General features: G+C 51.3%; 1 protein-coding gene across 2 annotated transcripts; it reads left to right on the forward strand.

Moving 5' to 3' along the window:
* Window positions 1-2,378: 2,378 nt before the first annotated feature.
* On the forward strand, window positions 2,379-23,698 carry BMF (Bcl2 modifying factor). Of its 2 annotated transcripts, XM_016220436.2 has the most exons (5): window positions 2,379-2,563; window positions 2,874-3,000; window positions 5,169-5,462; window positions 6,939-7,099; window positions 19,238-23,698. In XM_016220436.2, the coding sequence occupies exons 3-5, from the start codon at window positions 5,174-5,176 to the stop codon at window positions 19,337-19,339; spliced, it is 552 nt and encodes a 183-aa protein (XP_016075922.2). In that variant the 5' UTR covers window positions 2,379-2,563; window positions 2,874-3,000; window positions 5,169-5,173; the 3' UTR covers window positions 19,340-23,698. The 2 variants fall into 2 exon arrangements, with proteins under 2 accessions (XP_016075922.2, XP_087678453.1); XM_087822327.1 differs by lacking the exons at window positions 2,379-2,563; window positions 2,874-3,000 and having other exon boundaries at window positions 5,148-5,462.
* The last annotated feature ends 676 nt before the right edge of the window (window positions 23,699-24,374 follow it).

Raw genomic sequence — 24,374 nt, forward strand, 5'->3', positions numbered from 1 at the left:
TCCCTTCATCTTGCAAACTGCACAATCCCACTAAGATGATCTCCTCTGCTCCCCAGCCCCATTACCCTACAATGGTGATTTTTAACCTCTTTATAGGGTCACAGACCCCTTTGGGAAACTTTTATAAGCTATGGAGCCACCCCTCCAAAAATGTTTGTGTGAACCCAAGCAGAATTTTGCCAGTTTCAGGGGTTCACAGATCCTAAAGCTGAGGAGACCCTGGTGAGTCTGGCAAATACTGGATCCCAGGTAAACACCCTGCTCTAGCAACTTCCTTGTCCTGTGGACTCCTTTCCATCTTACAGGGCTGTGAGGAAGCAGACAGAGCTTTAGCAGCTTGGGTGGGTAAGGAGAATTAGGGTGACCTCGGCCCCCCCCCCCCCCCCGGGGCCTATGCTGCCCCAGGGGACAGATTCAGAGCTGCTTTGTCTCTCAGTTCCACTCTTTACCCTAAATACTTCCCATTGTCATCACAGGCCAGCCTGAAACTCTGGCGCAGGAGGAAAGCCAATATAAGAAGTATGGAGGAAGGAGAGGAAAGGGATCTGTGCATGGTGAACAAGGTGAGGGCTCCTGAGAACCTTGCACAGAGGCTGTGTTTGGTCTCATCTCCTGGCATGTGGCATGACAGGTTCTGACTCCCTCTTGGACAAACCTCCTGGTAAAATCCTATACCTCCTTTTCGCTCCAGCATCTCTTTTTGGAGGTCCATCAACTCCTAGGGCGACTGGGCTGCTAGCCAACCTTGACTCTCCTGTCCTTCCCTTTTCCCTCTTCTCATCCTTTTGGGACAGTGTTTTCTTACTCTAGCAACCACAGTCCTCAGTATGCCTGGTTTGCTTGCTTTCAGGTACCCTTTGAGGGAACTAAGGAAAGAAGGGTAGGAAAAAGGTATAAGATGACTTCAGGCTCCTCTGTGCTAAAGGTCCCGGCTCCACCTTAAGTCTGTGAGTTTACCACCAGAGAGAGCAGCTTGGTAGTCAGAGGACCACCAGTCCCCACTGCCACTGGGATCGAGCCCCATAATCAGTCATCTAGTCTATTGCAGGGACTGGCTCCCTCTCACTCATTTCTGGCCTCTTCATTTATCTGTTCTAAAATTCAGGCTTGGCCAAGTCACTCATCTTCTGTAAAATCTTTGCTGGCTCCTCCTTGCCTCTGGAATAAGTACAGATTCCCCAACCTGGCATTTAGGTACTCTGACTTAAATCTACCTGTCCATGCTACCCTTCCTAAATCCCAGTGTGCCCCCAATAATCCCATCCTCTAGCCTGCTCCCAGGACAGATTCCCCAGTTTACTTTATTCTGCTGCCCCTGTGCCTCAGCTGTCTTACCTGGTTTTCCTTATTGAAAAATTTCCCCATGCTTCAAGGCCCAACTCAAAATCCTTCTCCCTAAAGCCTTCTGCAGTCTTTGGATTCTGAATTTTTTTGCATCTCCCAGCAATCATTATCCCTGAAATTAACACATTTCATACTGCTTTCCATTATTTTCAAGTCTACCTCTCCGAGTAGATTGTAAGCTCTCTGAGGGCAGACACCAGGTTTTTGGCACCTGGCCCAGAGCCCAGCACAATACGGATGCTCAATAAATGTTTGTGAAGGAGTCCACAGAGTCCCCTACCAGCAGCATGCGATGCGCAGGACACTTAGCTCTTCTGGCAGCACCTGCACCACCTCTGGATGCTGCCCTAAACAGGATGTATGTCAACTGCCCAAGCAGTCCCTGCATGCTTGATCTCTCCTCTCCTCAGCCAGATGCTTATTTTGTAAATGTCCACGCCCAGTCAGGAAGAGGACCTGAGGGTCCCTTTGCGTGTGTTTGATCTGAAAGTCACTCAGTAACAGCTCTAGACACAAGTTCTCAGGCTTCCTACAGATTTAGGGCTGGAGTTTTCTGCTGACTCGCTCGGCAAGCGGGAGGGTGCTTTGCCACCAGGCCAGGATCCACAGGGACGGGCACCTGCACCCAGGGGAAGCCACCAACCCCGTCTACAAGCTCTCCGCCCCCTCCTCCGCTTCCTGTCTGGACGACGTATTTATTTAGCCCATTCCCGGGAAAGAAGACAAAAAAGTCACTTTGGCAATCCCTTGCTCGTTCCTAATGTAAAGGGCTCAGGGACTCTCCGGTGCTTCCCGAGTTTGCGTTAGGAACTGAATCTGCGTGGACGACGACGCGCCATTTGCGTTTCTGGCGCGGGTCAGAATTTTTGCTCGGCCCCTTGAACGTTAAGGGAAGGTTCGCACATTCGTGACTGTCCCTAGCAGCTGCCTAGCCCGGGACTTGGGGCTCCACTCCCCATTGGCCAGCGGTCTGGTGACGCGCTGGAGGCGGGCGGGGGGGGCCTTAGTCAGCTGTTTGCGGGATGCCCTCAGCGGGCGCATTTTGGAAACAATACCGCGCGGTGCGGAGCGGTCTCCTCCCGCGCCCGCCCGCCCGCTGTCGCCGCCGCCCCTGCTCTTGCCTCTCGCCTCCCGCAACAGCCGCAGAGCGCCCGGGCGGCCGGGAGCCGGGCGGAGTCGGATCGCACCTCCTCGGCGAAGTGGGGAGAGGAGTCGCGCTGTGCGTGGGGGCCCGGGAAGGGTTGGGCTGCGGGTGTCTGGGGTGACCATGAAGGACTGGGGCGCTGGGCTGCGGAAACAGGGTGCAGAACCCACATCTAGGTGCGCTGCTCCACGAGGCAACTTGGGGGTAGTAGCCCTCGAGAGTCCCAGGAGTCGGGTCCAGGTGGGCAGGCGAACCTGCGGTGCGCTGCTGAGCCGACCTGGGCGCCCGAGAACGGCCGGGTCTCTGGGTCTCACTCTGGGGTAGGGCAGGAAGTTGTGGGGCGTCCTGCCTCCCAGCGGAGTCTGAGAGCCCCTCTCCTTAACAGCTGGGCTTTCCCCTTCTTCCCAATTGATTCTGGGCGCCAAGCCCCCGAGTGCTCGTCACGCTGGACCCTGGCGCGGAGCCCTGGCATCACGACTCGGAGGCCGAGACTCTCTCCTGGAGTCACCCAGGTCTGGTGTGTGTTATGTGCGTGCGTGTGTGCGTGCGTGTGCGTGTGTGTGCGAGTGAGTGTGTGAGCGTTCCCAGACTTTAGCCCCGTAGAGTTCAGAGTGCCTACTGCCTTCTCCTAGGAGGAGGAGTCTAAGTTCAGCATCCCTGTTAGAGCCCACAGGGGCCGGGATGGCTGCAGCGGGCTGCAGTTTCCCTCGCTAGGAATAAAGCCTGCCCTAGCGCCGCATTCAGGAAGTGCTCCTCCTGCCAGTTTGGACATCACCTCTTCAGTTCTGGGGACGGGGAGAAGAGAGTCTCTACTGTATCCCAGTTTACACTTGACCTTGCCCAGCACCCCTCCGGAGGCTCCCACCTGCAGTTCCCGGGGAGAGTAGGAAGGGTCCGCTGGCTGGCAGAGCCACACCCTCTGGCTGTACCTCCCCCACTGTCCAGTCCAGGCAAGGGTTGAACTTTGGGGCTTTGCGGGGAGGGGGAGGGGGAGGGGGGGAGGTGACGGGCTTCAAAGGAAGAAACAAGACAATGAGTCCTGTTTGTGATTGGCGTTGGAGGGCCCCTTTTTAGGTTGGGATTGCCAGCTTGCTGAGATGAGGTTGAAGGGTAGGAGGGGAGCCCCTGCCAGGTGACTGGCAGGACAGCTTTTGGTCTTTTCAGCAGGAAACTTTGTTTCCCGGTGCTGATAAGCTGGAGTTCTCCCTCCTCGCTTTGGGAAACACTATTCGAAGAACACTGGGTGCCTCTCCTGCCATCCAAGTGGGCATCTCCTCACTCTGCAGGGAAGAGGGCAGAAATAGGACCATAGCTTCAGGACTAGATGGGATAGAGGGAAGGTTAAAGCAAGAACTTCAGAGAGACAGCTTGCATTTGGGCAAGCCAGGATTTCTGAATTTAACTGAGATTTCTTTAAGTACTTTACCAACCCACAGACCATTTGGCTTGTTCTTCAAAGGCAAGAGACTGGGAGGCAGAATTCCCAGGGGATCTCTAATTGAATCTGGCAGTGACAAACATTGTCTCTCTCTATCCTTAACCATTCAGGTGGTTTTGCTTCTGGCTGCTCCAGGGGCTCTACAGAGTTCCTAGTTTGTGTGTAGGGGGCTGGGTTGGGAACTCAAGATGCTAGGTGGCTCCAAGGTCAGACTTCCAAGAGTCATCAGGTGAAGCAAGAGGAACTTCTTTATTACCAAGAAACTCATATCAACAACCTGAGTAATTTAGGCAGTGAGTGAGGTCACAGAGAAAGGGCCAAATTTCACTTCCTCCTGTGAGGCAGGTTGTACCAATATAAGGTTCAGCACTGGCAGGAATGATAGATTGTGGGGAAAGATTTGAAATCATGGAGACTAGTGAGTAGACTGAGCTGGAGGAGGTCAGCTACTTTGCTGGATGCTGGACCTACCCTCTAGGCCAAGCTGTGGTGGGCAGACAGCTCTACTGGGCTGAGAGGGCAGCTGCAATGACTAACTTGGGTCTTTCTTCCCTTTCTCTCCCAGGACACACTCTTACCACACCAGGGAGCCTGTTTGTTGTGTTGAGCAAGCTGGGGGTGGAGACTAGAGTAGATGGGCAGCTGGGCAGGGCTTAGCAGGTTTGGAGGGAACCTGTCTGCCCTAGGGTTGCTGGCTGGCTTTTGTTTTTACTGCTGAGCCTGGAGCTGAGTTCAGACTTGGTGGTTGGTTACTCCTCAGGGCAGTGAGTGAGAGAGAGAGTGTTGTGAGCACTATGTGTACAACCAGTCACAGCACCCTTTTGCCCTCCCACAGCCACTTACAGAGGCTAGTCTTGTTGACATTTCCCCAGGTACCCTGAGTGCTTGTAGCAGCTGATCACACCCCTGCTATTGCTCAGAGTTGGTAGCAGTCAAACTTCATGACTGTGACCAGCTGGGTCAGAAGAGAGGCTGAAGGGAGGGTAGCTCTGGGTGAGCTCAGAAAAGAGGTGTGGAGAGTCCCTGAACAATGAGGTAGTCCACATTTGGGGATGGGTGTCACCCTTGGCACTACTATATCACCAGTGTTATCAGTCATCAGTACCTGGCCTCGCTTCCACAAATAAGAAGGGAGAAGAAGAAGAAGGAAGGGAGGGGAGGACCCTACTCTAGGACTCCCACCCCAGGGTTGGCCTGGAAGGGGATAGGTTAGCATCCTGGATGCCTTATTACGCCCAACAGGGGAGATGGATCCACCTCAGTGTGTGGAGGAGCTGGAGGATGATGTGTTTCAGCCAGAGGATGAGCTGGGGACCCAGCCTGGGAGCTTGCCCTCTGCTGACCTGTTTGCCCAGAGCCAGCTGGATTGCCCCCTCAGCCGCCTGCAGCTGTTCCCTCTCACCCACTGCTGTGGCCCTGGGCTTCGACCCATCAGCCAGGAAGACAAGGCCACCCAGACCCTCAGTCCAGCCTCCCCGAGCCAGGGTGTCATGCTGCCTTGTGGGGTGACCGAGGAACCCCAGCGACTCTTTTATGGTGAGTGCTCTTAGCCTCAGGACTCCTCCCATAGAGACTTGGGGAAAAGAGGGGACTTTCCCTCCCCAAACCTGCCCTCTGCTATTTCCTTCCCCAAATTGAGCAGCAGGGGCTTATTGATACCCTCAACTCTCACCTGCTACCTTTCTGCTTGTCATTGCTCCTTACCTGTGCTCCTTGGGCGTCAAGAAAGACAAATTGCCCTGCCAATATTTCCATTCTTTTGTCCCTTTCTGGAGGGATCCTTGGGTCCACTGTATCTTGTTGAGTTGGAGAGAGGGTACCTGAGCCTCGGCTTTTGCATCCTGTGGCCCATAAAGTGGTTCAGCCTCTTGTGTCCTGGTAGTGATGTACCTTCTTTAAAGTGGCTAACATTGCTCTGAGAAGGTTGGGGGATCTGTGACTCGCTGTTGACACTGAAGGGAAAAACCCAGCTGGTTCTGGGACAGAAGGTTCCTGAAGGCAGAAGGTGGCCCCCACTCGTCACTTGGGACTTTCTGTGCATTGGAAGGGGAACTGGAAAAAGAGGTTGGGACTGCCTAGGCTCAATGCCAGCAGAGGGGCTTTTCCAAGGCTCAATAGGACAAGACCCCTTCATTTGTGGACTTAAGTGGTTTATTTATGAGCTATATGCTCTCCTCTGGCAAAAAGGCAGGGTTAGACGGTCTGTTTTCTTCTTTTAACACAATAGCTAATGGAGGGAAGGGAAAGGCTCAGAGACTATCTTGCTGAGTCTGATGGATAGATTGGGAGACGCTGCAGTTATTCCCAGAGGGAGCCAACCCATAGGGTAATTCAACCCATAGGGTCATTCTGGCACACGAGTTCTGGCGGGACGAGGGATAGGAGGGAGGAGGCAGGCGGGTGCCCCTAGCGGCAGCTCAACTGCCAGCACTTGGTTAGTGTGGAGCGCTGATCTTGAGGTCTTGCCTGAGGCTGCCTCCAGAGAGGAACTTGATTCTTCTGTGGGTCTGAGGAGTTTTCTCTCTCTTGTTTTTGTACCATTGTCCAGAGCTTTAGGACCTGAGACTAGCCTTCCTACGCTGCACTAAAAAGTGAAGACACATTTTGGTTTTCTCTTTCTCTCTCCCTTGCTTTGCTCAACCCAGGAACTCTGGAGAGCTGTCTCCAGTGCTTTTCTAGAGAAGAGCTTCAACCTGCTACTACATGAATAATAAATTGTGGTCAAGCATAGGTTGGTAAATAAGGACAGAAGGTTGGCAAGTTCACCCATACATAGTACATTTGCCATGGCACTGCTGGCAAATGTAGAACTGAAGGGAAGGCTGGGATGATTCCCTTCTGTTCTCCCAGCATCAACTTTTATACATTTGGGGAGCAAGCAAGTCAGGTTGTCCAAATTTGGCAGACTGCCCTGATAAGGCCTCAGTCCCAGGTCTCTGCCAGGAGTGTTAGGCGTGGGGAGGAAGGGGCAGTTGTGGAGAGTACTGAGATGTGGGCCCTCTGTCTTTGCAGGCAATGCTGGCTACCGGCTCCCTCTCCCTGCCAGTTTCCCTGCAGGCTTGCCCCTTGGTGAACAGCCCCCCGAAGGACAGTGGCAACATCGAGCAGAGATACAGATTGCCAGAAAGCTTCAGTGTATTGCAGACCAATTTCATCGGCTTCATATGCAGCAAGTAGGCATGGGGCCCTGGGGTGGGGTGGGGGGCGAGGTTTGAGTTAGCTGGGGCTGGGGGGGTGGGACCTGCCTCTGCAACTCTGTCTTGCCAGACCTCAAGAATATGGTCCCAGCGTTTTGGCCTTGACTGTTATGATTCCCTAGGACTGGATGGGCTCTACTGGATGAGCATGCCTGCTCTCATCTCTGAGCTCCAAGTTGGTTGTCTGCCCACTCTCTGCTCAGGCTCCATAAGAATGGTTTGTTGAGAGATGCTACCATCCTCCGTCCTGGAAAATGGGATGGCTTTTGGCAGCCTTGCTTGACAAACTGTGTTCTTGAGGCCAGGGTTGGGAGATTGTCCCTTACAGACCTAAGGGGAAGATTTTCAGGGTGTTGCAGTGAAACTGGACAGTCGGGGGTGCCTGGCTGAGGTGCAATGGGAACCTAATAACCAAGGCTGAGGGATGGGCCTGAGTGGGGGAAAGTGGTGGAACCGGTTGTAACCTGATCCTTTCCAGCTGGGGAGGCTGCTCCTCATTGTCTCCGTCTGGGAACTGGGGCCTGGGACTCCGGAGAGTGCACCTCAGAGAGTCTCTCCAGACCGGCGGCCGGGCGCTCGGCCTGGTGCTTGGCCGGCAGCCTGGCACCAGCACCGCCAGGGCGGGGCATCCGTGTCAGTGGAGCATGTGGCAGAGTCCGTCAACAAAGGAGGCGGCTGGCAGGCTCGTGCTGAAGGAGCCCTCGTGCCACGGGCTGTAGGCTGCCCTGCTCTGCAGCCCTGTCTGGGCGGCCCCCAGGCACTTAACCCTTCCTCTCTGGCTGGCTTTCTGGAGGGCTGCCAAAGCAGGGAGAGGAACCTGAGGCTGATCTATGCTAGTGCAACTGCCACCGAAGCAGAGGCGCGTCACCTGGAAATGAACACATTCCCTACTTCTGGGACAGTGTCCCTGGCCTGCAGGATGTGTGTGTGTGTGTGTGTGTGTCTGTATCTGTCTGTCCATTTGTCTGGAAATCAGGAAAATAAATAATACCACAATTGGGCAAGATCCTAAGGTTAGATGGGTTACTTCAGGTGACCTGAGGAGAGCTATTGGGAGTAGTAGGTTTGACTCAAGGACCAAACCATTGCCAGCACCAGAGGGGACAGAATTTGACTTTGGGTCTCCTGAGAACAGTCCATCAAGAGTTAGATATGGTTAGTGCCCTCTGCCAAGGAGTTCTGAGGGAAATTTGAGTCTAGAACTGGTCCTGCTAGGCTCACCTATTCCCTTAGTAATCAGGAGGGAGGGTGGCCCTATGCTTAGATAATAAGGCAGCTTGGCCTCCTCTTCTGGCCCCAGACTCCAGTTTCTAGTCTGTCCTTTGATTTTTCTATGGAAACTTGGCTTAGAGTTTCCCCTTCAGTCCATGTGTGGACTCACTCTGATTCTTGATTTCTTTCTCTTGGCCTCCTTCCTGCCCATTCACTCTACCCTGTACAGGCCTGCGGCTCAGTCCAGCTCACAGCTTCCAGTCCTGGTGCTGGAGCTGTTGGAGGACACAGTGGCTGTGGGTCTCCTACACTCATCTATAGTACCGGTTGGAAGGCAGCTTTTTAAAATTTCCAACAGACCTGGTCTCTTTCAATAGGTGTTTCCCAGAATATTCCCTCCTCCGGTGAGCTCCTGTAGCCTTGGGAGCAGGCTAGGAGGATAGGACTAGACCACAGCCCAGGGCCCTTTCTTCCTGACTCAGTCCTGAACAGGAGGAGGCAGCCCTATCCCACGGTCTGCCCCTGCTCTGTGCTGCTTGGCATCATTTCCCCCAGCCCAGGGATGCCTCTTTAATATATATATGAAATTGATTTCAGAGAGAGGAAGGGAGAGGGAGAGAGAGATAGGAACATCAATGATGAGAGAGTCATTGATCAGCTGCCTCCTGCACGCCCCCTGCTGGAGATGGAGCCCACAATGCAGGCACGTACCCCCACTGGGAATTGGACCTCAATCTCCTGGATCATAGCTCGATGCTCAACCACTGAGCCACGCCAGCTGTGCCAAGGCTGCCTCTTTGAGGTCCTGATTCAGCCCTAGACAGGATGCTATCCTCTCTGTCAGAGCCATCCCAGCCCAATAGGAGGAAGGGTAGAGCAGGAGAACTAACTGTAAAAGAGTCTTCCCTACTCTGCACCTCACCCCGTATGGGCTCCTGAGTTCCTTGTGCCCCTCATCCACCTGCCAGCGACTTACTTTTATCTTGCAGTGTCAAGAGGCTTGCCAGTGAAGCCTTTCTAGTCCAGAGCTGGTTTTCCCAAACTTTCCATTACAAAGAACCAGGCTTTTTGTCTGTGGAGTCCTCTGGCTTTATACTCCCTCCTCCCCACCAACCTTGCTCACAGACCTTCACCAGGAGCTCATCCTGGGGGAAGGGCTAGGATAATTGCACACATAGAATCTTTTGGCAGCTAGTTTTAAGAAGTGAGTCATATTCTGAACTTGATTATTACATAACTACAGTCTAATATTTTATATCTGAAAAGTACTGTTAACACTCCTACATTCTTGTCCTTTATCTTCTTTCCCTTTTCCCTTCCCTCATCTTTACAGGCAGGGAGACTGAGGCCCTAGGAAGGAAGTGGTTTAGGATTAAATCTTTGGGTTTTGAGTATAAAGTCAGAAAGCCCAGCTTTAAATACCAGTTTTGCCACCTGCTAGCCATCGGGAAGTCAGTTGACCTTGCCAAACCTATTTCCTCTTCTGTAAATTTGAGGTAATACCACAGAATTTTACTTGAAAGCTAAGTGAGATAATACCTGTGAAAATTCCGGGCACATCAGTAGGTATTCTTTAATTCTTGTTTCTTTTTGTCTCTCTGTAATCCTGATCAGCCCTCAACATTTCCCACCCCACCATCATCCTGCTTCCTGAGCTCCCCTCTACCTACCCTGTCCAGAGAAATCACTATCCAAGCTGTTTAGCTGTGGGCTTTGGCCTTGTACATTCTCCTCTGAGAATGATGGCCATTCCCCGTCATTGTAGGCTGAGTTTAGAGAGCCACAAAAGACAATCCAAGAGGTCGTAAGAAGTTGAAAGGGCCTGGTCATCTTCTTTCTCCTTGGATCTGGGATGGCGTCCCAAAGTCAGAAAATAGCCATAAATCCCTGCGTCCTATAGGGAGTGTGAGCTCTGACTTTTGTCCCTGGTTCAAACCTCAGTTATTCTTTTTCTGTATCAGGGGAAACCTTCTCCCTAGGAGATGTGGAGCCAAGGGAGGGGGTATGATGATGGGTAGTGCGATATAGGATGGCATTGTGGCAAACTGAGTGCATCACGTGACCGCAGATTGAAAAGGTTGCAGATTCTCCCGGTGTCCGTTTATGCTGGCCATATTTCCCAAAGAGCATGCAGATCTAGCTCAGTTACTCAAGTTATCAGTTCAGGGTGGCTCCTCTGGACCAACCAGTAAGGAATTGGATGCAGATCAATGTCAGCGAGGTGCTTTTTGGGTCTCCAAAGCAACAAGAGAGTTGGAGGCAGAGCGAGTGGAGGTAAAAGCCTTTTCAAACCTGGTCACATACTCTACTTTCCCTTGGCTGGGTCTGGAGTAGAAGGTTCCCCTCTTTGCTCCTCTGTGAGCTGCCTGGCTGCAGCAGGTGACCTCTCATGGTCTGTTTACTGTGGCCTAACTTGATTCAGGCTCTGTGAGGGTGCCCTGGTATTTCCATGTCCTTTCAGCTCCTGCAGGGCAGAGGAGGTGCAGGTTTGCTTCCTCACTGAGCTCATGGCTGCTCTAATCAGAAGGGGTGAGTCACAGCTTCTTCCTATTCCTCCTGTTGTGGTCTCCTCCCCCATGGGCCAAAGAATGGGCAGTAGTAGCTGGTGACCCCTCCCCATGAGAAAGTCTCCTGTCCCAATGGCACCATCTTTAAATCTGTGGCGGTATTTTTGTGTAATGTTATGAAGCCAAGAATACTCAAAAAAGTAGCTACTGTAGACTGTTGAGTAAAGCTAAAGGAAGGTTGGAATTTTTCATGTTGGAAATGGCTTTTTCACTTGGACAAGGAGTAGTTCCATTCAGAACAAGCAGATTTGGAAATTTCCTGAATAGTAATTAGACTTTCTGGAAAATGAAATCTGAGAAAAATTTCAGCCACTCAGTTGAAACCCTCTTTAGCTGTAGTATCACAGAAAGGATCCTGGACTTTGAGGCAGATCCTGGTTCAAATCTCATCTCTGCCACTTATGAGTACTCTGTTCATAGGCAAATCATTTATCTTTTCTGAACCTTGGTTTCTGATACTTAACCTTGCAGAGTTGATGTGAAAGCCCTTTGGAAATTGTAAGACACATAGCTATTAAGGAATGGACAGTTTAACACTTTTGGAAACGTGTTAAAAGATGATTTTAGGATTTCGCTTGGACCTGCCTTTATAGTTCTTGGGGAGCTCTTGGGCAGTTGTACCCAGGGTGGTGTTTACATAGTTTATTAACTAGCAGCTTCTCTGCCAGCAGCCTGGATGCTTTGTTCAGGGAGCCCCTGACTGCTTCCTGACCCTTTGGGATGCTCTCCCTGTTAGTGAGTGGTTTTCAGGAACTCACACTGTAGCTAGTGAGGTTGTTCAGGCTTTAGATGGGGCAGCCCTGGGCAGGAGCCCCGGAGACTTGCCTTAAAGTGAGAAGGGTCCCACCAGAGCCAGCCTCCGTCCCAGGAGTGGGAGGTCCACCTAAGACACTGCCTGGGAAGAGTGAGGCTGAGGGAGGGGCTGTGGAAAGCTGCCGTGCGTGAGAGCCAGCGCAAGGGCTTGGGGGCCCTGTGTTTGCTCTGTGGCTGGCTCTGTTTATATCGCTCGCTATATTTAGCTTCTGAGTCATCAGCGTGGCTGACTAGAGGCTGAGTTCCCCACACAGCTCTGCACCTGACTACTGTCTCTTCTAGGAGAAGGGCCTTGTAGTTACCGACCGTTCATTCCCTCCCCACCAAGGCAAGCCGTGGGGATGGGAGTTGGCTTTTGTTTGTTTCTTTCTTGGAGGAGGGGAGTGATGAGGGGGGCTGATTTGGGGGAGGCCCTGAAAAATAAAAATAAAAATGTCTGCCTTTTGATCCACATCTGGCAACCAAGAGGGCATGTTCCAGGACCAGAATGAGAACAGTCACTGTGTATGGTAAGGAGGAGGGTCCGGCCACCTTCCATGCTCAGCTTGCCTTGTACTGTCCAGGGAACCTGTCCCAGGTGGGGACAAGAACAGCCAGTTGCAAAGGCCCCAAGTTAGGAGTCAGAACCTTGGGGTGCCTTCTCCACAGCTTTGTTAGACCCATGACAGGCCTGCCCCCCTTCTCAATCCCCTCTCCCTTGCTTTTAACCAGAGCACACACACCATGGTTTCTTTTGAGCTCTTAAGAGGTTGCCTGATAGTTTGCTAGAGCTGTTCTCAGATTGAGGGAGACTGAAGCACAGAACTGTCCTAAGGGGAAGCTAGGTAAGGATCTCAGCAGTTCCTACCTCCAGGCCATGGAAGTGCAAAGCAGGGCTCTGGGGACCTGGGTGGTACACAGCCTGTCCCTCATCCCTAGCCCCCAGTAGCTGAAGGCAGTGGCTTCCAGTTGCATTAGAGGAGGCCCTCCTCTCTTTGTCTGAGAACCTGCTGACCCCAGGTTGCCCTTTTGCCATGGTGGTGGCCTGTGGCTTCAGTGTCCTGTTAGTACTGCTGGCTCAGCTGAGGAAGCTCTTGGAAAAGAGAATGTTTTTTAAAAATGTTTTTTATTGGTTTTTAGAGAGTGAGGAAGAGGGAGAGAGAGAGAGAGAGAGAAACATCAGTGTGAGAGCAAAACATTGATCACCTGCCACCTTCACACCCCCTACGGGGGATTGAGCTGCAACCTGGGCCTGTGTCCTGACCAGGAATCAAACTGGCAGCCTTTCTGTGCACGGGATGGTGCCCAACCAACCGAGCCATACGTCCAGGCCGGCGAGGAGAATTTTTACCTTTTCCGTTTTGCCATTTTGTTGCTTGCTCCTTGGGTAACTGGGTCGAAGCATTCTGGGACAGTGGGCCCACTGGGCTCGAAGGGCTGCCCTGTGGGGTTCAGAATCCCTGACTCAGCTCGGCAGCCTGGAATTCTGAGCCCAGCTGCCTCTGGCTGCCATGGCCTATCTCAGAGTGAGATTTCCCCAGGACTTGATGAGTCCGTTCAGAAGACAGTGATCCTGAATGAGCACTGAGCCGAGCGTGTTGAGGGCAGAGCTCAGCAAAGCGAAGTGGTCCGGGTTCCCCTCGAGCTCACCAGGAGAGGTGAGCTTGCTCAGTGCAGCCACCAGGCCCCCTGCTTTATACAGGTTTTTCTCATTTATTGCCAAAGCCACCTTGTACCTCTAGGGCCCATTATTCCCACCCTTAGGAAAGTGGGATTCGGAGAAGTGAGCTAACGTGCCCAGGTTACACTATAAGTGGCTGAGCTGGAAGCCACATAGATCTCATTGATCCTGAAACCATGGTGTCCCCCACCCTACCCATCCCTGCTCCTCAGCAAGCACATGCTGGAAAGTGAGAACACAATGGAGCACCCAGTCCCTACCTTGGCCCTGCTCTGCCTCCTGTCACACTTAGTCTGGGTTCTTGCTTTTCTCCATTTCAGGTTGTAAAATCATTGACAAAGTTTGCATTGCTCATCTTTGTATCCTTCATAAACTCTTAGCTCAGTTGGGTGCTTGATAAAAGCTTGCTGAATTGAACAAAAGTATCTTTCAAGTGGAATTTTCCTGAAGTCTCCTTTATCTCTGTTCCTGTTTCTTAATGGCAAGCCTCTTTCCTTCAGACCGGCTGGGGTGGATTTACAGTTTGGTGGGAGAAAGAGTAAAGGTAGGAAACTGTCACTGTGTAGAGTGTGTGTCCCCATAAAGCAGAGTATAGACTGTTCTGCGTTTTAAAGAAACTGAGCATGGTTTCAGAACATGATCTGAAGTTATAATTTCAGACCAGTTTTAGCTTTATTTCTGTTTGATCTTCAGTTAGCTCTGCCTCTGAAAGGTTTATTTTTTCTGGTCCACAGCATCCTTACTAAGTAGTTAATGATCTGGAAACAATGTCTTTAAACATACTAGGGGAGCGGTTCAGTTGTGATTCGCTTTGAAAAGTTAATACTATTTCCATAATGTGAATAAACACCGTAATACTTTAGTGCAAGCACATAGCTCTAGAGTCAGAAGTCAGGGGTTTGAAGAATCCCGTCTCAACTAATTTGCTTGGGGTAACTTTTTTGAGCCTTTGCTTCCCTGTCTGTGAAACGAGAGTGATAACACCTGCCCTCCCTACATCCCAGATCTCTGAGAGGCACAGACAGGAAGATAGGGAAGTATTCTGTTCTGAGAATGGGATATAATAAATTGCTATCTGTTTGGTAAATTTGCAGGGTTCTTTTAAAGCAGGGCCACAGCGTAGCCTTACTCTTTCTTCTAGTTCTTTAGGGTGAATTTGCTCTTGCAGGAGCATCTGGAACACTGATGACCCCCCCCCCCCCCCAGGGTGTGAATTGGATCCGAAGGGGAGAGGCAGAGGGAGATTCTTATCTGGGGAGGGCAGGGAACACTCTTTGTGCTTAGGGCAGAGGCCACCTGGGATGAAACAAGAGTTTGATTTGTGTAATCCAACCATGTCAGACACCACAGCTAGCTCTTAAAAAAAAAGCATTTTACTAGTTGGGCCTCTCCCCAAGCAAGAGGCTGATACTATCACATCAAGTACATCTTTAGACCTGGCCAGACATCAGTTGTTCCTGGCCTCAGACAAGTGGGTTATCTTGCAAGGCTGATTTCTGTAGTCAGTCCAGTGTGTACCTGTTGAGTACCTACTGTGTGTCCCTACATGTTCCCTGTTATACAGGATAAACGCCCATTCAGTCACAGTACCTTGCACACACTGGGGGCGACTGGCACACTTGTCAAAAAGACTGCTTTCATCCCCTGACTACAGCAAGAAAATGGGACTGAGTCAAAGACAGACCTTAGGCCTCTAATGCCTGGTTGTGCTCTCTTAACTGTAGACAGTATTTTTATCTACCATGTTTGAACCCCTTCCCTTGGGCTTCACCTCTATTCTTTCCCTCCATGCCATGGTCCTACCCTCTAGACTCTGAATTTGAGTGTTTCTGGTGTAAACTTCAATTGCCACCAGCTCCCCGGTGCCCTGTAGCCCAACCCCTTAGCCCTGAGGGCACCCTGACTATGTATTCTGGGAATGCCTACTCTTTCCAAGTTCCCATACTTTGAGGGGTGCTCAGGCCGAGTCTGGGAGAGCTGGGCCTTGCTCTGGGGTTTGCACTCATTGATCTGAGATTATGTGCTGGCAGCTGTGCCAGGCACCTGAGAGTCCCAGGCTAGGGACACTCTTTCCTGGTTCCTTCTTCTTTCTCCCCTTTTCCTCCACACCCGCTCCTGGAAGGATCCAGGTTCTCTGGCGTTCTGGTGTCTTTGTGTACTTCATCCTGTTGGTTTAATGTTCATTTCCTTCCTCCTCACTGTTTCTCTCACTGGCCTCCCTTCAAGTCCCTTTTCTTTTCTTTCTCGTCAGGCCCTTTTGTTTAATTAAAATAAAATAAAAATTATTGTTGCTCCTCAAAATCAGGGCATTCTTTGATTCTCTTGTATGAGGCAGGTTGGTTTCCTTTCAGAAAAGGGCCTTGTGGGGCTGCCCCATAGCAGGAGAAGGCTAAGTGGAGTATGTGTGGCATCTGCTTACGCCCAAGGAAAGGGCTGCGGGGACTGCGGGGGCTGCAGGCAGGTTCCTGGGCTGCTCTTGCTGGTTTCACGGCTGCTGCAGCCGCCAACCTCACTCTGTACGAGGCAGCCTGTTCCCCAGGCCCACCCAGACCCTCCGCCAGGCTAAACGGATTCAGTCATTGGAGCTCTGAGTTGTAGTCTTGAAGATGATTGTGGATGACAAACTCCAAATCACAAACCTGAGGGCTGGAAAGCACCTCAGTGGTTTCCAAATGCCTGCCTGTGGCCTGGCTGCCGTAGAACCACCTGGGCAGGGTTTACCCTTCACTTGGCCAAGTCATTACTCTGGTGGGAAAAGGCTGAAAGAGAGTGAAGAAAACACCAAATCATGGAGTGTTTTCTTCTAGACTGTGGAATCATGAATGATTTTATTTTCTCTTCTTGTATTACTTTCATGACTAAAAAATACAATAAATGTTACTTCTGATTTAAAAAATATCACCCAGGGAGCTTGTTTAATATACACATTCCTGGGCCCTTCCCTGGAGATTCTGACCCAGTTGCTCTGGGCGAGACTCAGGGACTCTGTATTTATAGCAGCACCTCAGTGGATTCTGTGACACAGTCAAGTTTGGGAACCTGCATTTCTCTTACAAGGAAAGGGACTCACAGACAGGCTGGTGGGAGACCACAGCCTACAGCCAGGTTCTCTGCTTCCTGGCCCAGAGCCTTTCTTGCCTGAGGTCTGTCACAGGCAGAGGCCCAGAAGCTGGATCCTTCAGAGGGTGGACCTGCATGCCCCCTCCTGTGCCTAGGCCTGCCTGTGCTTCCCAGCACGACCTTAGCCTTCCTGTCTGACAGCACTCTCTTGCCCACAGCTGTTTCTGGGTCCCCCAGTACCCCTAATAATGGGAGTGAGGGTGCTGTTTTGTCTTGTTCCCAGAGACCTCCAGGCTCAGGGAATTACTCGGGCAGTAGGCAGCCTATGTTAGGGGAACTTGGGGAGAAATAGGCATACAGAGATGGGATTGGACCAGGCCCCAAATCATAAAATTGTGACCTCCCTTCCCTGGCCACAGTGCTGTTTTGAGACGATTTAGAGACGGGGAGAACAGAGGGCCCGATTTGGTATAAAGAAAGGTATATATGGTGGCACTCAGAGCATAGTGATAATGGGTAAGGACGTTGCTCTAGGGTCAGATAGTCTGCGTTCAGTCCCGTCCCTGAAACTTACTACCTGTGTGACCAACTTATGTAACTCTTCCAATGATCTCATTTGTGATATGGGGACAGTAATATATACCTGCCTCATAGGGTTGTTGAGAGGACCAAAGGAGTTAAATGTATATAAAGCAGCGCTTCTCATACTATAATGTGTCTCAGAGTCACCTGGGGATCTTGTTACAGGTTCACAGTATGATTTAGTAGATCTAAATTTCTTATTTTCTTTTTGCTTGTTGAATCAGTTGCTTTTATTTTTTTTTAAATTTATCTTTATTGTTGAAAGTATTACAGATGTCCCCTTTTAAAATTTCTAATAAGCTCCCAGATGATGCTGAAGCTGCTGGTCCATGGACCACACTCTGAAAGGAAGAGATGTAAAACATTCAAAACAGGGCCTTGCATACTCAATGCTACTATTATTGTTATGATCGTGGCTGTTATTGTTACTTGGCCTTTTCAAACAGGCACCTGAGGAGACTGGGGATTCCAGCAGACTGGCCTCTCCAGGGACCAGTCTTTTCCTGGAATCTCCTCCTGTTCCACCACATGACCTTTGCACCTGTCCTGGGCAGCAGCTGGGGAGGGGAGGGGAGGGTGTTCTTCCCAGCTGCTGCAGGCCTGAGTCTTCAGGTTTGCAGCTGAGTCCATTTTCACGCTGCTTTACTGTAACCAGATTTTGTTAAGCCGGGTGTGTTTCCTCTTTTTACTCATCTTTGTTTACAAAACACGAGGAAGCCATCAGTCTCCCCCGCCCATCCAGAGAAGCCTGCCAGGCCTCCTCTGTGGCACAGCCCAGTTTCCCTACCCCTCCCAGCTGTGCCTCCACCTTCCTGGGTTGTTTTCCAGTCTCCCTCCCACAGGGGAAAGAAGAATGCTCTTGCCACAGGTATAGGGCATTCTGTTCTCCTGGGTTGGCAGGGCTCTGAGGTCAGCTTGAGCTGACACCTCACCTGTCTTCTCTTCATGGCCTAAGGCAGAGTGAAAGGGAACCCAGCAACCTGCATGCTTGTCCTTGGCCAGATGTACTTGTGAAGCTCTGGCTTCACAAGTTCTGCCACTGACTTATCCTAGCCTTTTCCTATCTGACTAGGAGTCTCCTAGTGGCAGCCAGGGCTGTGGTTAAAGACAGCCCAAGAGAGCTCCAGCTCCCCCAACTCTTGACATAAACGTGCTTTCTACCCGGGCCACTGCAGCAATCCAAGTTCAGCCTGTGCTGGTTTCTTTCTGCACACTAGGTTTTTATTCCCCTGTCTACTGAGAACCCTGTGGAGAGGGCCCCAGCCCAGTCCTCCTTGCCCTGGCAGACAAAAGAGAGAACAAAGACCGCTTCTTCCTGTACCCCTCAGTCCCCTCCTGGCCTCCTCTGGCCCCAGGGAAATGGTACCTGTGTGGGTGGGGCACCAGCTACAATCCTGTGAGTCACTGACCCCTGACCTTCGCCCCCAGCTTCCCTGCCTGACAGTAGGACCTGGGATAACCTCCAGAGAGTAGTGTGCATTCTTTGTTTTTGTTTTGTTTTCAAGTATGTTCTTGCTTAACGTTTAATTGGCTCCAGTCAGTAGGAAAGCGCTCCAAGAGGGGTTATTTATGGCTTACTGTCAAGAGCAGCTATAAAAAGGGCAGTACTGAGCTGGAGATGCTGGGAAGGGAGAGAGGGCGGGCGCACAAGTGTGTGTGTGTGTGTATGTCTGTCTGTGTGCGTGTTTGCACTGGATGAAATCAGATTTTTGCTGCCTCAGCAGTGTGGTTTAAATTGAAGATTAACCCCTTGACCTTCACAGTGTCAAATCACTTGCAGATGGAGGCTCCCTCCTTTTCCCCCTTGTTCTCTGTGTTACTTTGGAGTGGGGGGAGAAGGGGGCACTTCTCTTTCTTTCTGAAGAAAGTTTGTTGTTCATGCAGCTGAGGTTTGAGGGGCTCAGGAGCCAATCTGATTAAAAGCAGCACTTGGCTAAACTCTGGAAAATCCTGCAAGCAGGGGAAAAAGTTTAATCCTTTTATGCACAGTGCATAAAGAGCTGGTCTTTTCTTTTTAATGTTAAAACTGCAATTGTTTTTGGAGAACTCAACTATCTCCCCCTCATGCCACTTCTCTTGGTGTCCCCCACCCCTCCGTTTGCTCTACTGATAGGATTAAAGTGCCGCCCCAGACATGTTGATCTACACTTTTATTAGAAATGATAAGGAGTCATCTAAGGCTGTGCTTAGGAGTGACGTTGATTTTTTTTTTCCTTTCAGCACCAGCAGAACCAAAATCGCCTGTGGTGGCAGTTCCTCCTTTTCCTGCACAACCTCGCCTTGAATGGAGATGAGAACAGGAATGGGGCAGGTCCCAGGTGAGGCTGGGCTGCCCTCTTCAAATGGGGCACCACAGGAAGGACATCAGCGAGGACTGACACTGTGTCTTGTGAAGTTTTTTGTTGTTTTTATCTTGAAAATTGATCTCTGTGTGTACATAAGACATACCCAAGTGGGACCTTTTTCCCTGTTCAGGGCCTTGACCAGGAATGGGGCCTTTGTCAAACACTGTTGAAGTAGAGGCTGATGTGTCTCTGATGGTGGGTCCTCCCAAGGGCTCTGACAGGCAGATCCTTCAGTCCACAGTTGTCGAAGATGACCGTGTAGTGATGTTCTCTGGCCAGTGGACTGGAGTTTACCCACAGGAACTCAGTTAAGCAATAAGAGACTGGATTACACTCCTGGTTCCACCAAACCAGTCAGCCTTCCACCATGGATGGGGCTGAGATTGGACAGTCACACTGCTTCAACCCACCAAGGCCCTGGCCAGGGGCTTTCCAGCTGAGCATGGCAATTTCACTAGGCCAGTCAGCCTATCTCTGGGTTCTCATTTGGCCCAGTCAGTGCCTGCCCCAAGGGCTCAGGGATTCTTGCCCAGCCCCTGTCATCTCCAGCAGACCTCAGGGAGGGTTGGGTTTCTCCAAGGACCCCTCAAACATGCCGCTAAATGAACCAAACTTCTGCGTAGGCCTCAAATCTGACGTCGTCCCACTTGGAGGCCCCAGGATTGGTCCTGAGGTACAGAACCACTGCCACCTCTGGCTTCCTGAAACTGGCTGCGTGTCAGCCATGGATGAGCCAAATAGCCAATCAGCGTGCTGTCACCAGCAGCTTGTGCCTTTGTTGGCTTTTCTTTCCAAAGACCCAGCAACAGACTGCATTCTACCCCCATCTCAGCACTAGGGCATGAAGGGGCAGGATTGCAATGGGACTGGGAAATGTGGCCATCCCACCTGTGAGAGTCAGCCCCAGAGGAACCCAGAGCCCTTGGCTTCCTTGGAAACAACATACCTCCTCCTCCTCTTCCCCATTCCTTTTTCACACCTAGCATGACGCAGGAAGAAGCCAGCACTGTGACTTTGTCAGCTGAAATGTGTCTTTTAGAGCAACAGACAATGATTAGAGTGCAGAACTGTCAAAGCTGGGTACAGGTTTCCTGTCTTCCTTCAGCTCCCATCTAGGCCAGGAGGGCATACTCTGGAATTCAGCAAGATCACAGCTGCCTCTGAACTTCCCCTCTCTCCCTGCCATGGCGCTAATGGAGAGAATTCAAAGCAGCCAGTCTGCTAGCTCTGATAGCAGACACAGGGAATCTGAAAAGACAGAGAATCTGGTTAACAGAACCTGTTAACAGACACCTAGAAATTAAATGATAATTTGTGCATATGTAGGAAGATAACATTGGTGCTAAACAGGGAAGCAAGGCCCAAAGAAAAGATGGCTTTCCTGGGCAGAGAAGACTCCGGAGCTTCCCAAGGAAATTGGAGAAGTCCAGAATAGACTCAAATCTGACAAGCCCAGGATTTTCCAGTTATGCAAAGAGTAGGTCTCAGTACCGTTGAAGAAAGCCTTGATCTCCTGTATGTACAGCCGGGCAGGTTGTTCACTGCACAAGGGCACCTGCAGAGGAAGATAGTAGAGGCTAAAGACCCGTCGGTGCTCTGCTCACTAAGTTGGATGCCTCTGTAGGGCTGTGTCTGCCCAGAAGAACCGGTGCCTTTCCTAATCTGCATGAAGGTGCCATGTGGGCTCATAGTGGCCCTTGAGGAGAAGGACCTCAAACTGCGCAAAAGCCTTTGTTTTGTTCTACTTAGATGTTCTGGAGGTATTACCTCTTCTTGGCCAGAATTATATTCTCAGGGTGTGTACCATGGTTTGTCTGCTAAGAAGATGGGTTCTTGCTTACAAGAAGGAACCCAGAGAACAGGCATGAGGACTGACTCTGGAACGCGCTGGCCATCGTGACATGCAGCCCTCCCTGCGTGGCTCCATACCATTTATGATGTGCAGAAGACTTGGTGTTTTCCCCTCTCCTGGACCAAGGCTGTGACATGCAGGCTGCTGGTATATGCTTGAGTGGAACACACAAGAAAACCAGGATTATTTCTACCAACCATTTTTTAACCTCTCTTGGCAGACTTTCCATCTGAGCTGAGTGAGAGAGCAAATAAATGGTCTAGACTTTGGTGCTGAGGCAAAGCCACACACTTCAGGGACCCTGCCAGGCCCAGGAGGGCCTGTCCTGAGACTGAGCCCAGAGTTTGACAAGCCCATCTGAACATTGAGCCTGGGGCCAGGTAAAAGATGGTCCGACTGTACTGCCTCCGTCTTCTGTGAAGCCAAGGACTATCTTAAGCAAGCCAGGACAAAATTTAAAAGCTCCCTCCTTTCCCCTCCCCCAGAAAACCCATGGGGTAGCTCCCAGAATAGCCCCAGGAGAGAGGTTCCTTTTGGCTGGCTGTTTTTAATTGGCCTAGTGATCTAGACCTGGCCTGGTGAGTTGGTCGGAACATTCCTCAAGTCCAGCCTCAGGAGACATGTCCCTGCCCCTGGGCCCCTCTTCCCACCCTCCACCCCCAGAGGCTTGGCTGTCTCCAGTGAGGGGGTGGAGAATCAGATTGAGAGGGAGGGAGAGTCTGACCTGGGTTCTGACCTGTAACCAGCTGAAGACTTATTGAGCTTTTGTGGTTTGCTGCCGGTTGGGGCTGGGAGAGGGACTGGAAACCTCCCTCCCCATTGTAGAAATGCCCTGGAGGAAGGGAAGCCTGCTATTCAGGGTCAAAACAGCCCTTCCAATTCTGAGCCCCAGAGTAGGGGCTTCTGGAAGCCTGTGGACAGAACTGGGGAGGGAACCCCCCCAGGCCAGACATCTGACTTGGAGAGCTGAGCCTGGCCTCTCTGCCTTTACCTGCTTCAAAGTCTCGGCTGCTGAAGAGCTGTCCCCATGGCCATCTCCTGCTCAATCTGAGGCAGAAAAAATTCACCTCCCAGTGACCTCCCCAAACCCCTAGGGGAGTGGGTCTGTTTCCAGAGCTTATGTGGCAGGCATGTTCAAAGTGCTGAGCGGGGCCCAGCTGACTCATCTCACTGTCCCCCGTGGCCAAGCCTTGTCCAAGGGTGGCTCCTGACTGGTCAGGGCAGGGAGGGGTTGATTGGGATGGCCCAGCTAGGGCCTCCACCTGCCTGAAGTCATCTGGGAAGGAGCCTGGGGAGCCACTTGACTGTTGTAGTCAGCAAGGAGTACACTGCCCATGAAAGCTTGTCTTTTGGGGGGAACTTGAAGAGGGGGTAGGGAGAGTAGAGAGCAGCAAAGTAGGAATATTTAAATTGCCACTGCTCCCAGGGCTTTGGTAAATCAGTGCTGTACCCCAGGCGGGAGGAAGCTTAGGGCCCCTCTGTGTAGGTGGGGGCCCTTGGTGGCAGGCCACCTTGGCCAGACTTGTCCCAGGAAGGGGTTAACCTATCAGCCTTTGAAGCCTCCTGGGGACACTGGGCAGTGGGCAGGCACCTCAGGGCTGGTGGACTTAGAGCCTTGAGGGAATGGTAGAGAAAGCCCAGCCCTTCCAGAGATGTGCCAGCCTCGCAGCTGAAGGTGCCTGGAGCCTGTGCAGACTCCCGGGTCCACACTGCCCTTCTCTGCACAGGTGGCCAGTGCCTCTCCCTCCTCTGTGCCAGCAGGCCACCCATCCCTGAGTCCACAGGGCTGTCAGGGGAGACCCAGTGAGAATGTAGCATTTTGTTCATCCCAGATTAGTTGCCCTGGGTTCTAGGCACTCTGCCTCTGGGAGAGAGACAGGGAAAGAGGGAGGGGAATGGGGGCCCATTGTTTTTTTAATCTGTACAGAGTATTTGAATTTCTGTTCTTTGAATGTGTGTGTGCGTGTGCGTGTGCGTGTGCGTGTGTGTGTGTGTGTGTGTGTGTGTTCCCCCCCATCAATTGGTACAGTTTTTAATAAAACCATTTAAAGCAAAGCTGGTCTGTTTGAAGGTGTGGTAAAAATGCAATGGGACCCATTAGGGAATTTGAGACTCTTAACTTGTGTCTCAGCTGCCCTCCTGAGTTACCCCTGAGGCTCCCAGCTTGTCAGGACTTCCCTTCCCCTCTTGGACTGGAGAAGAGCCTTCTGACCACACAGTAAGCAGCACAGCAGAGACCTCATGAGGTGGAAAGACATGGGCTTTGGATCCAGAGCTGGATTTGGACCCAGTTCCAGCCTCCATCAGCTGAATGATCTTAGGCAAGTTATGTAACCTCTCTGAGCTGTCATTTCTTCCCTGGGTAAAATACAGCTGTGCCTGCCTTGCAGGATTCGAGGGAATGTGTGCAAAGGACCTGCCCATACCCCACTGCCCCCACCCCTGTCAAGCCGGGCTTGGGTTTTCTTTTATCAAGGTAGCATCTCAGGAGGTAGAGTTGTAGGGGCACTTCCTGGCTTGCATTTCTTTGTGGATTAACAATGTGTCTGACTGAAGAGGGTAATTTAAAGCTCTTGACAGAGTTCTGAAAATCCTTGGGGAAAACCACCCCTGGTCCTGTCAGCAGTAAGCTGAGAGCCAAAGGGCCAACTTGCCTTGCCAATTCCGGGCCCCATGATTTAGGAAGCTCCCAGCTCTCTGATGAGCAGCCTTGGACTTAAGTTCCTCTGCTCATAGACAGTGGGAGTTTGAAGTGAAAGCTGAACTGTCTCATCTAACCTCTTCCTTTTATGGATGAGTAAACTGAGGCCCAGAAAGGGGATGCAAGTTTCTATTGGGCTTTTTAAATAGCTGAGTCAGTCTGAGAGGGGCCTACCCCATCCATCTGGGTTTCCACTTGGAAACTGCAGTGCTCTTGCCCAGATCTGCAGGGAAGCCAAAACTTGTCTATTTTTAATGCCAAATAACTGCCTCTTCTCCTGTAAAACATGGCACTTCTAACCACTCTATATTTGGACAGAGAGGTTTATTTTTACTGGAGTGTGGTAGAAGTGCAGCCTGGTGCCACGTCCGGATGTTATTCTACATTTCACGTGCTGGGTTGTAGTTGAGCCCATTAGCAGCTCCTATGAGCTACACAGGGAATTAGTAGGTGATTGGT

This window comes from Miniopterus natalensis, chromosome 1 (assembly GCF_054644295.1).
Source record: "Miniopterus natalensis isolate mMinNat1 chromosome 1, mMinNat1.hap1, whole genome shotgun sequence".
NCBI lineage: Eukaryota > Metazoa > Chordata > Mammalia > Chiroptera > Miniopteridae > Miniopterus > Miniopterus natalensis.

What these genes read in the sequence shown, in the direction of transcription:
- BMF (XM_016220436.2), top strand. Translation starts at nt 5,174, where the DNA reads ATGGATCCACCTCAGTGTGTGGAGGAGCTGGAGGATGATGTGTTTCAG. An exon ending in ACCCCAGCGACTCTTTTATG is followed by an intron (nt 5,463 to 6,938) that starts GTGAGTGCTCTT and finishes CTGTCTTTGCAG; the next exon opens with GCAATGCTGGCTACCGGCTC. An exon ending in ATCGGCTTCATATGCAGCAA is followed by an intron (nt 7,100 to 19,237) that starts GTAGGCATGGGG and finishes TTTTCCTTTCAG; the next exon opens with CACCAGCAGAACCAAAATCG.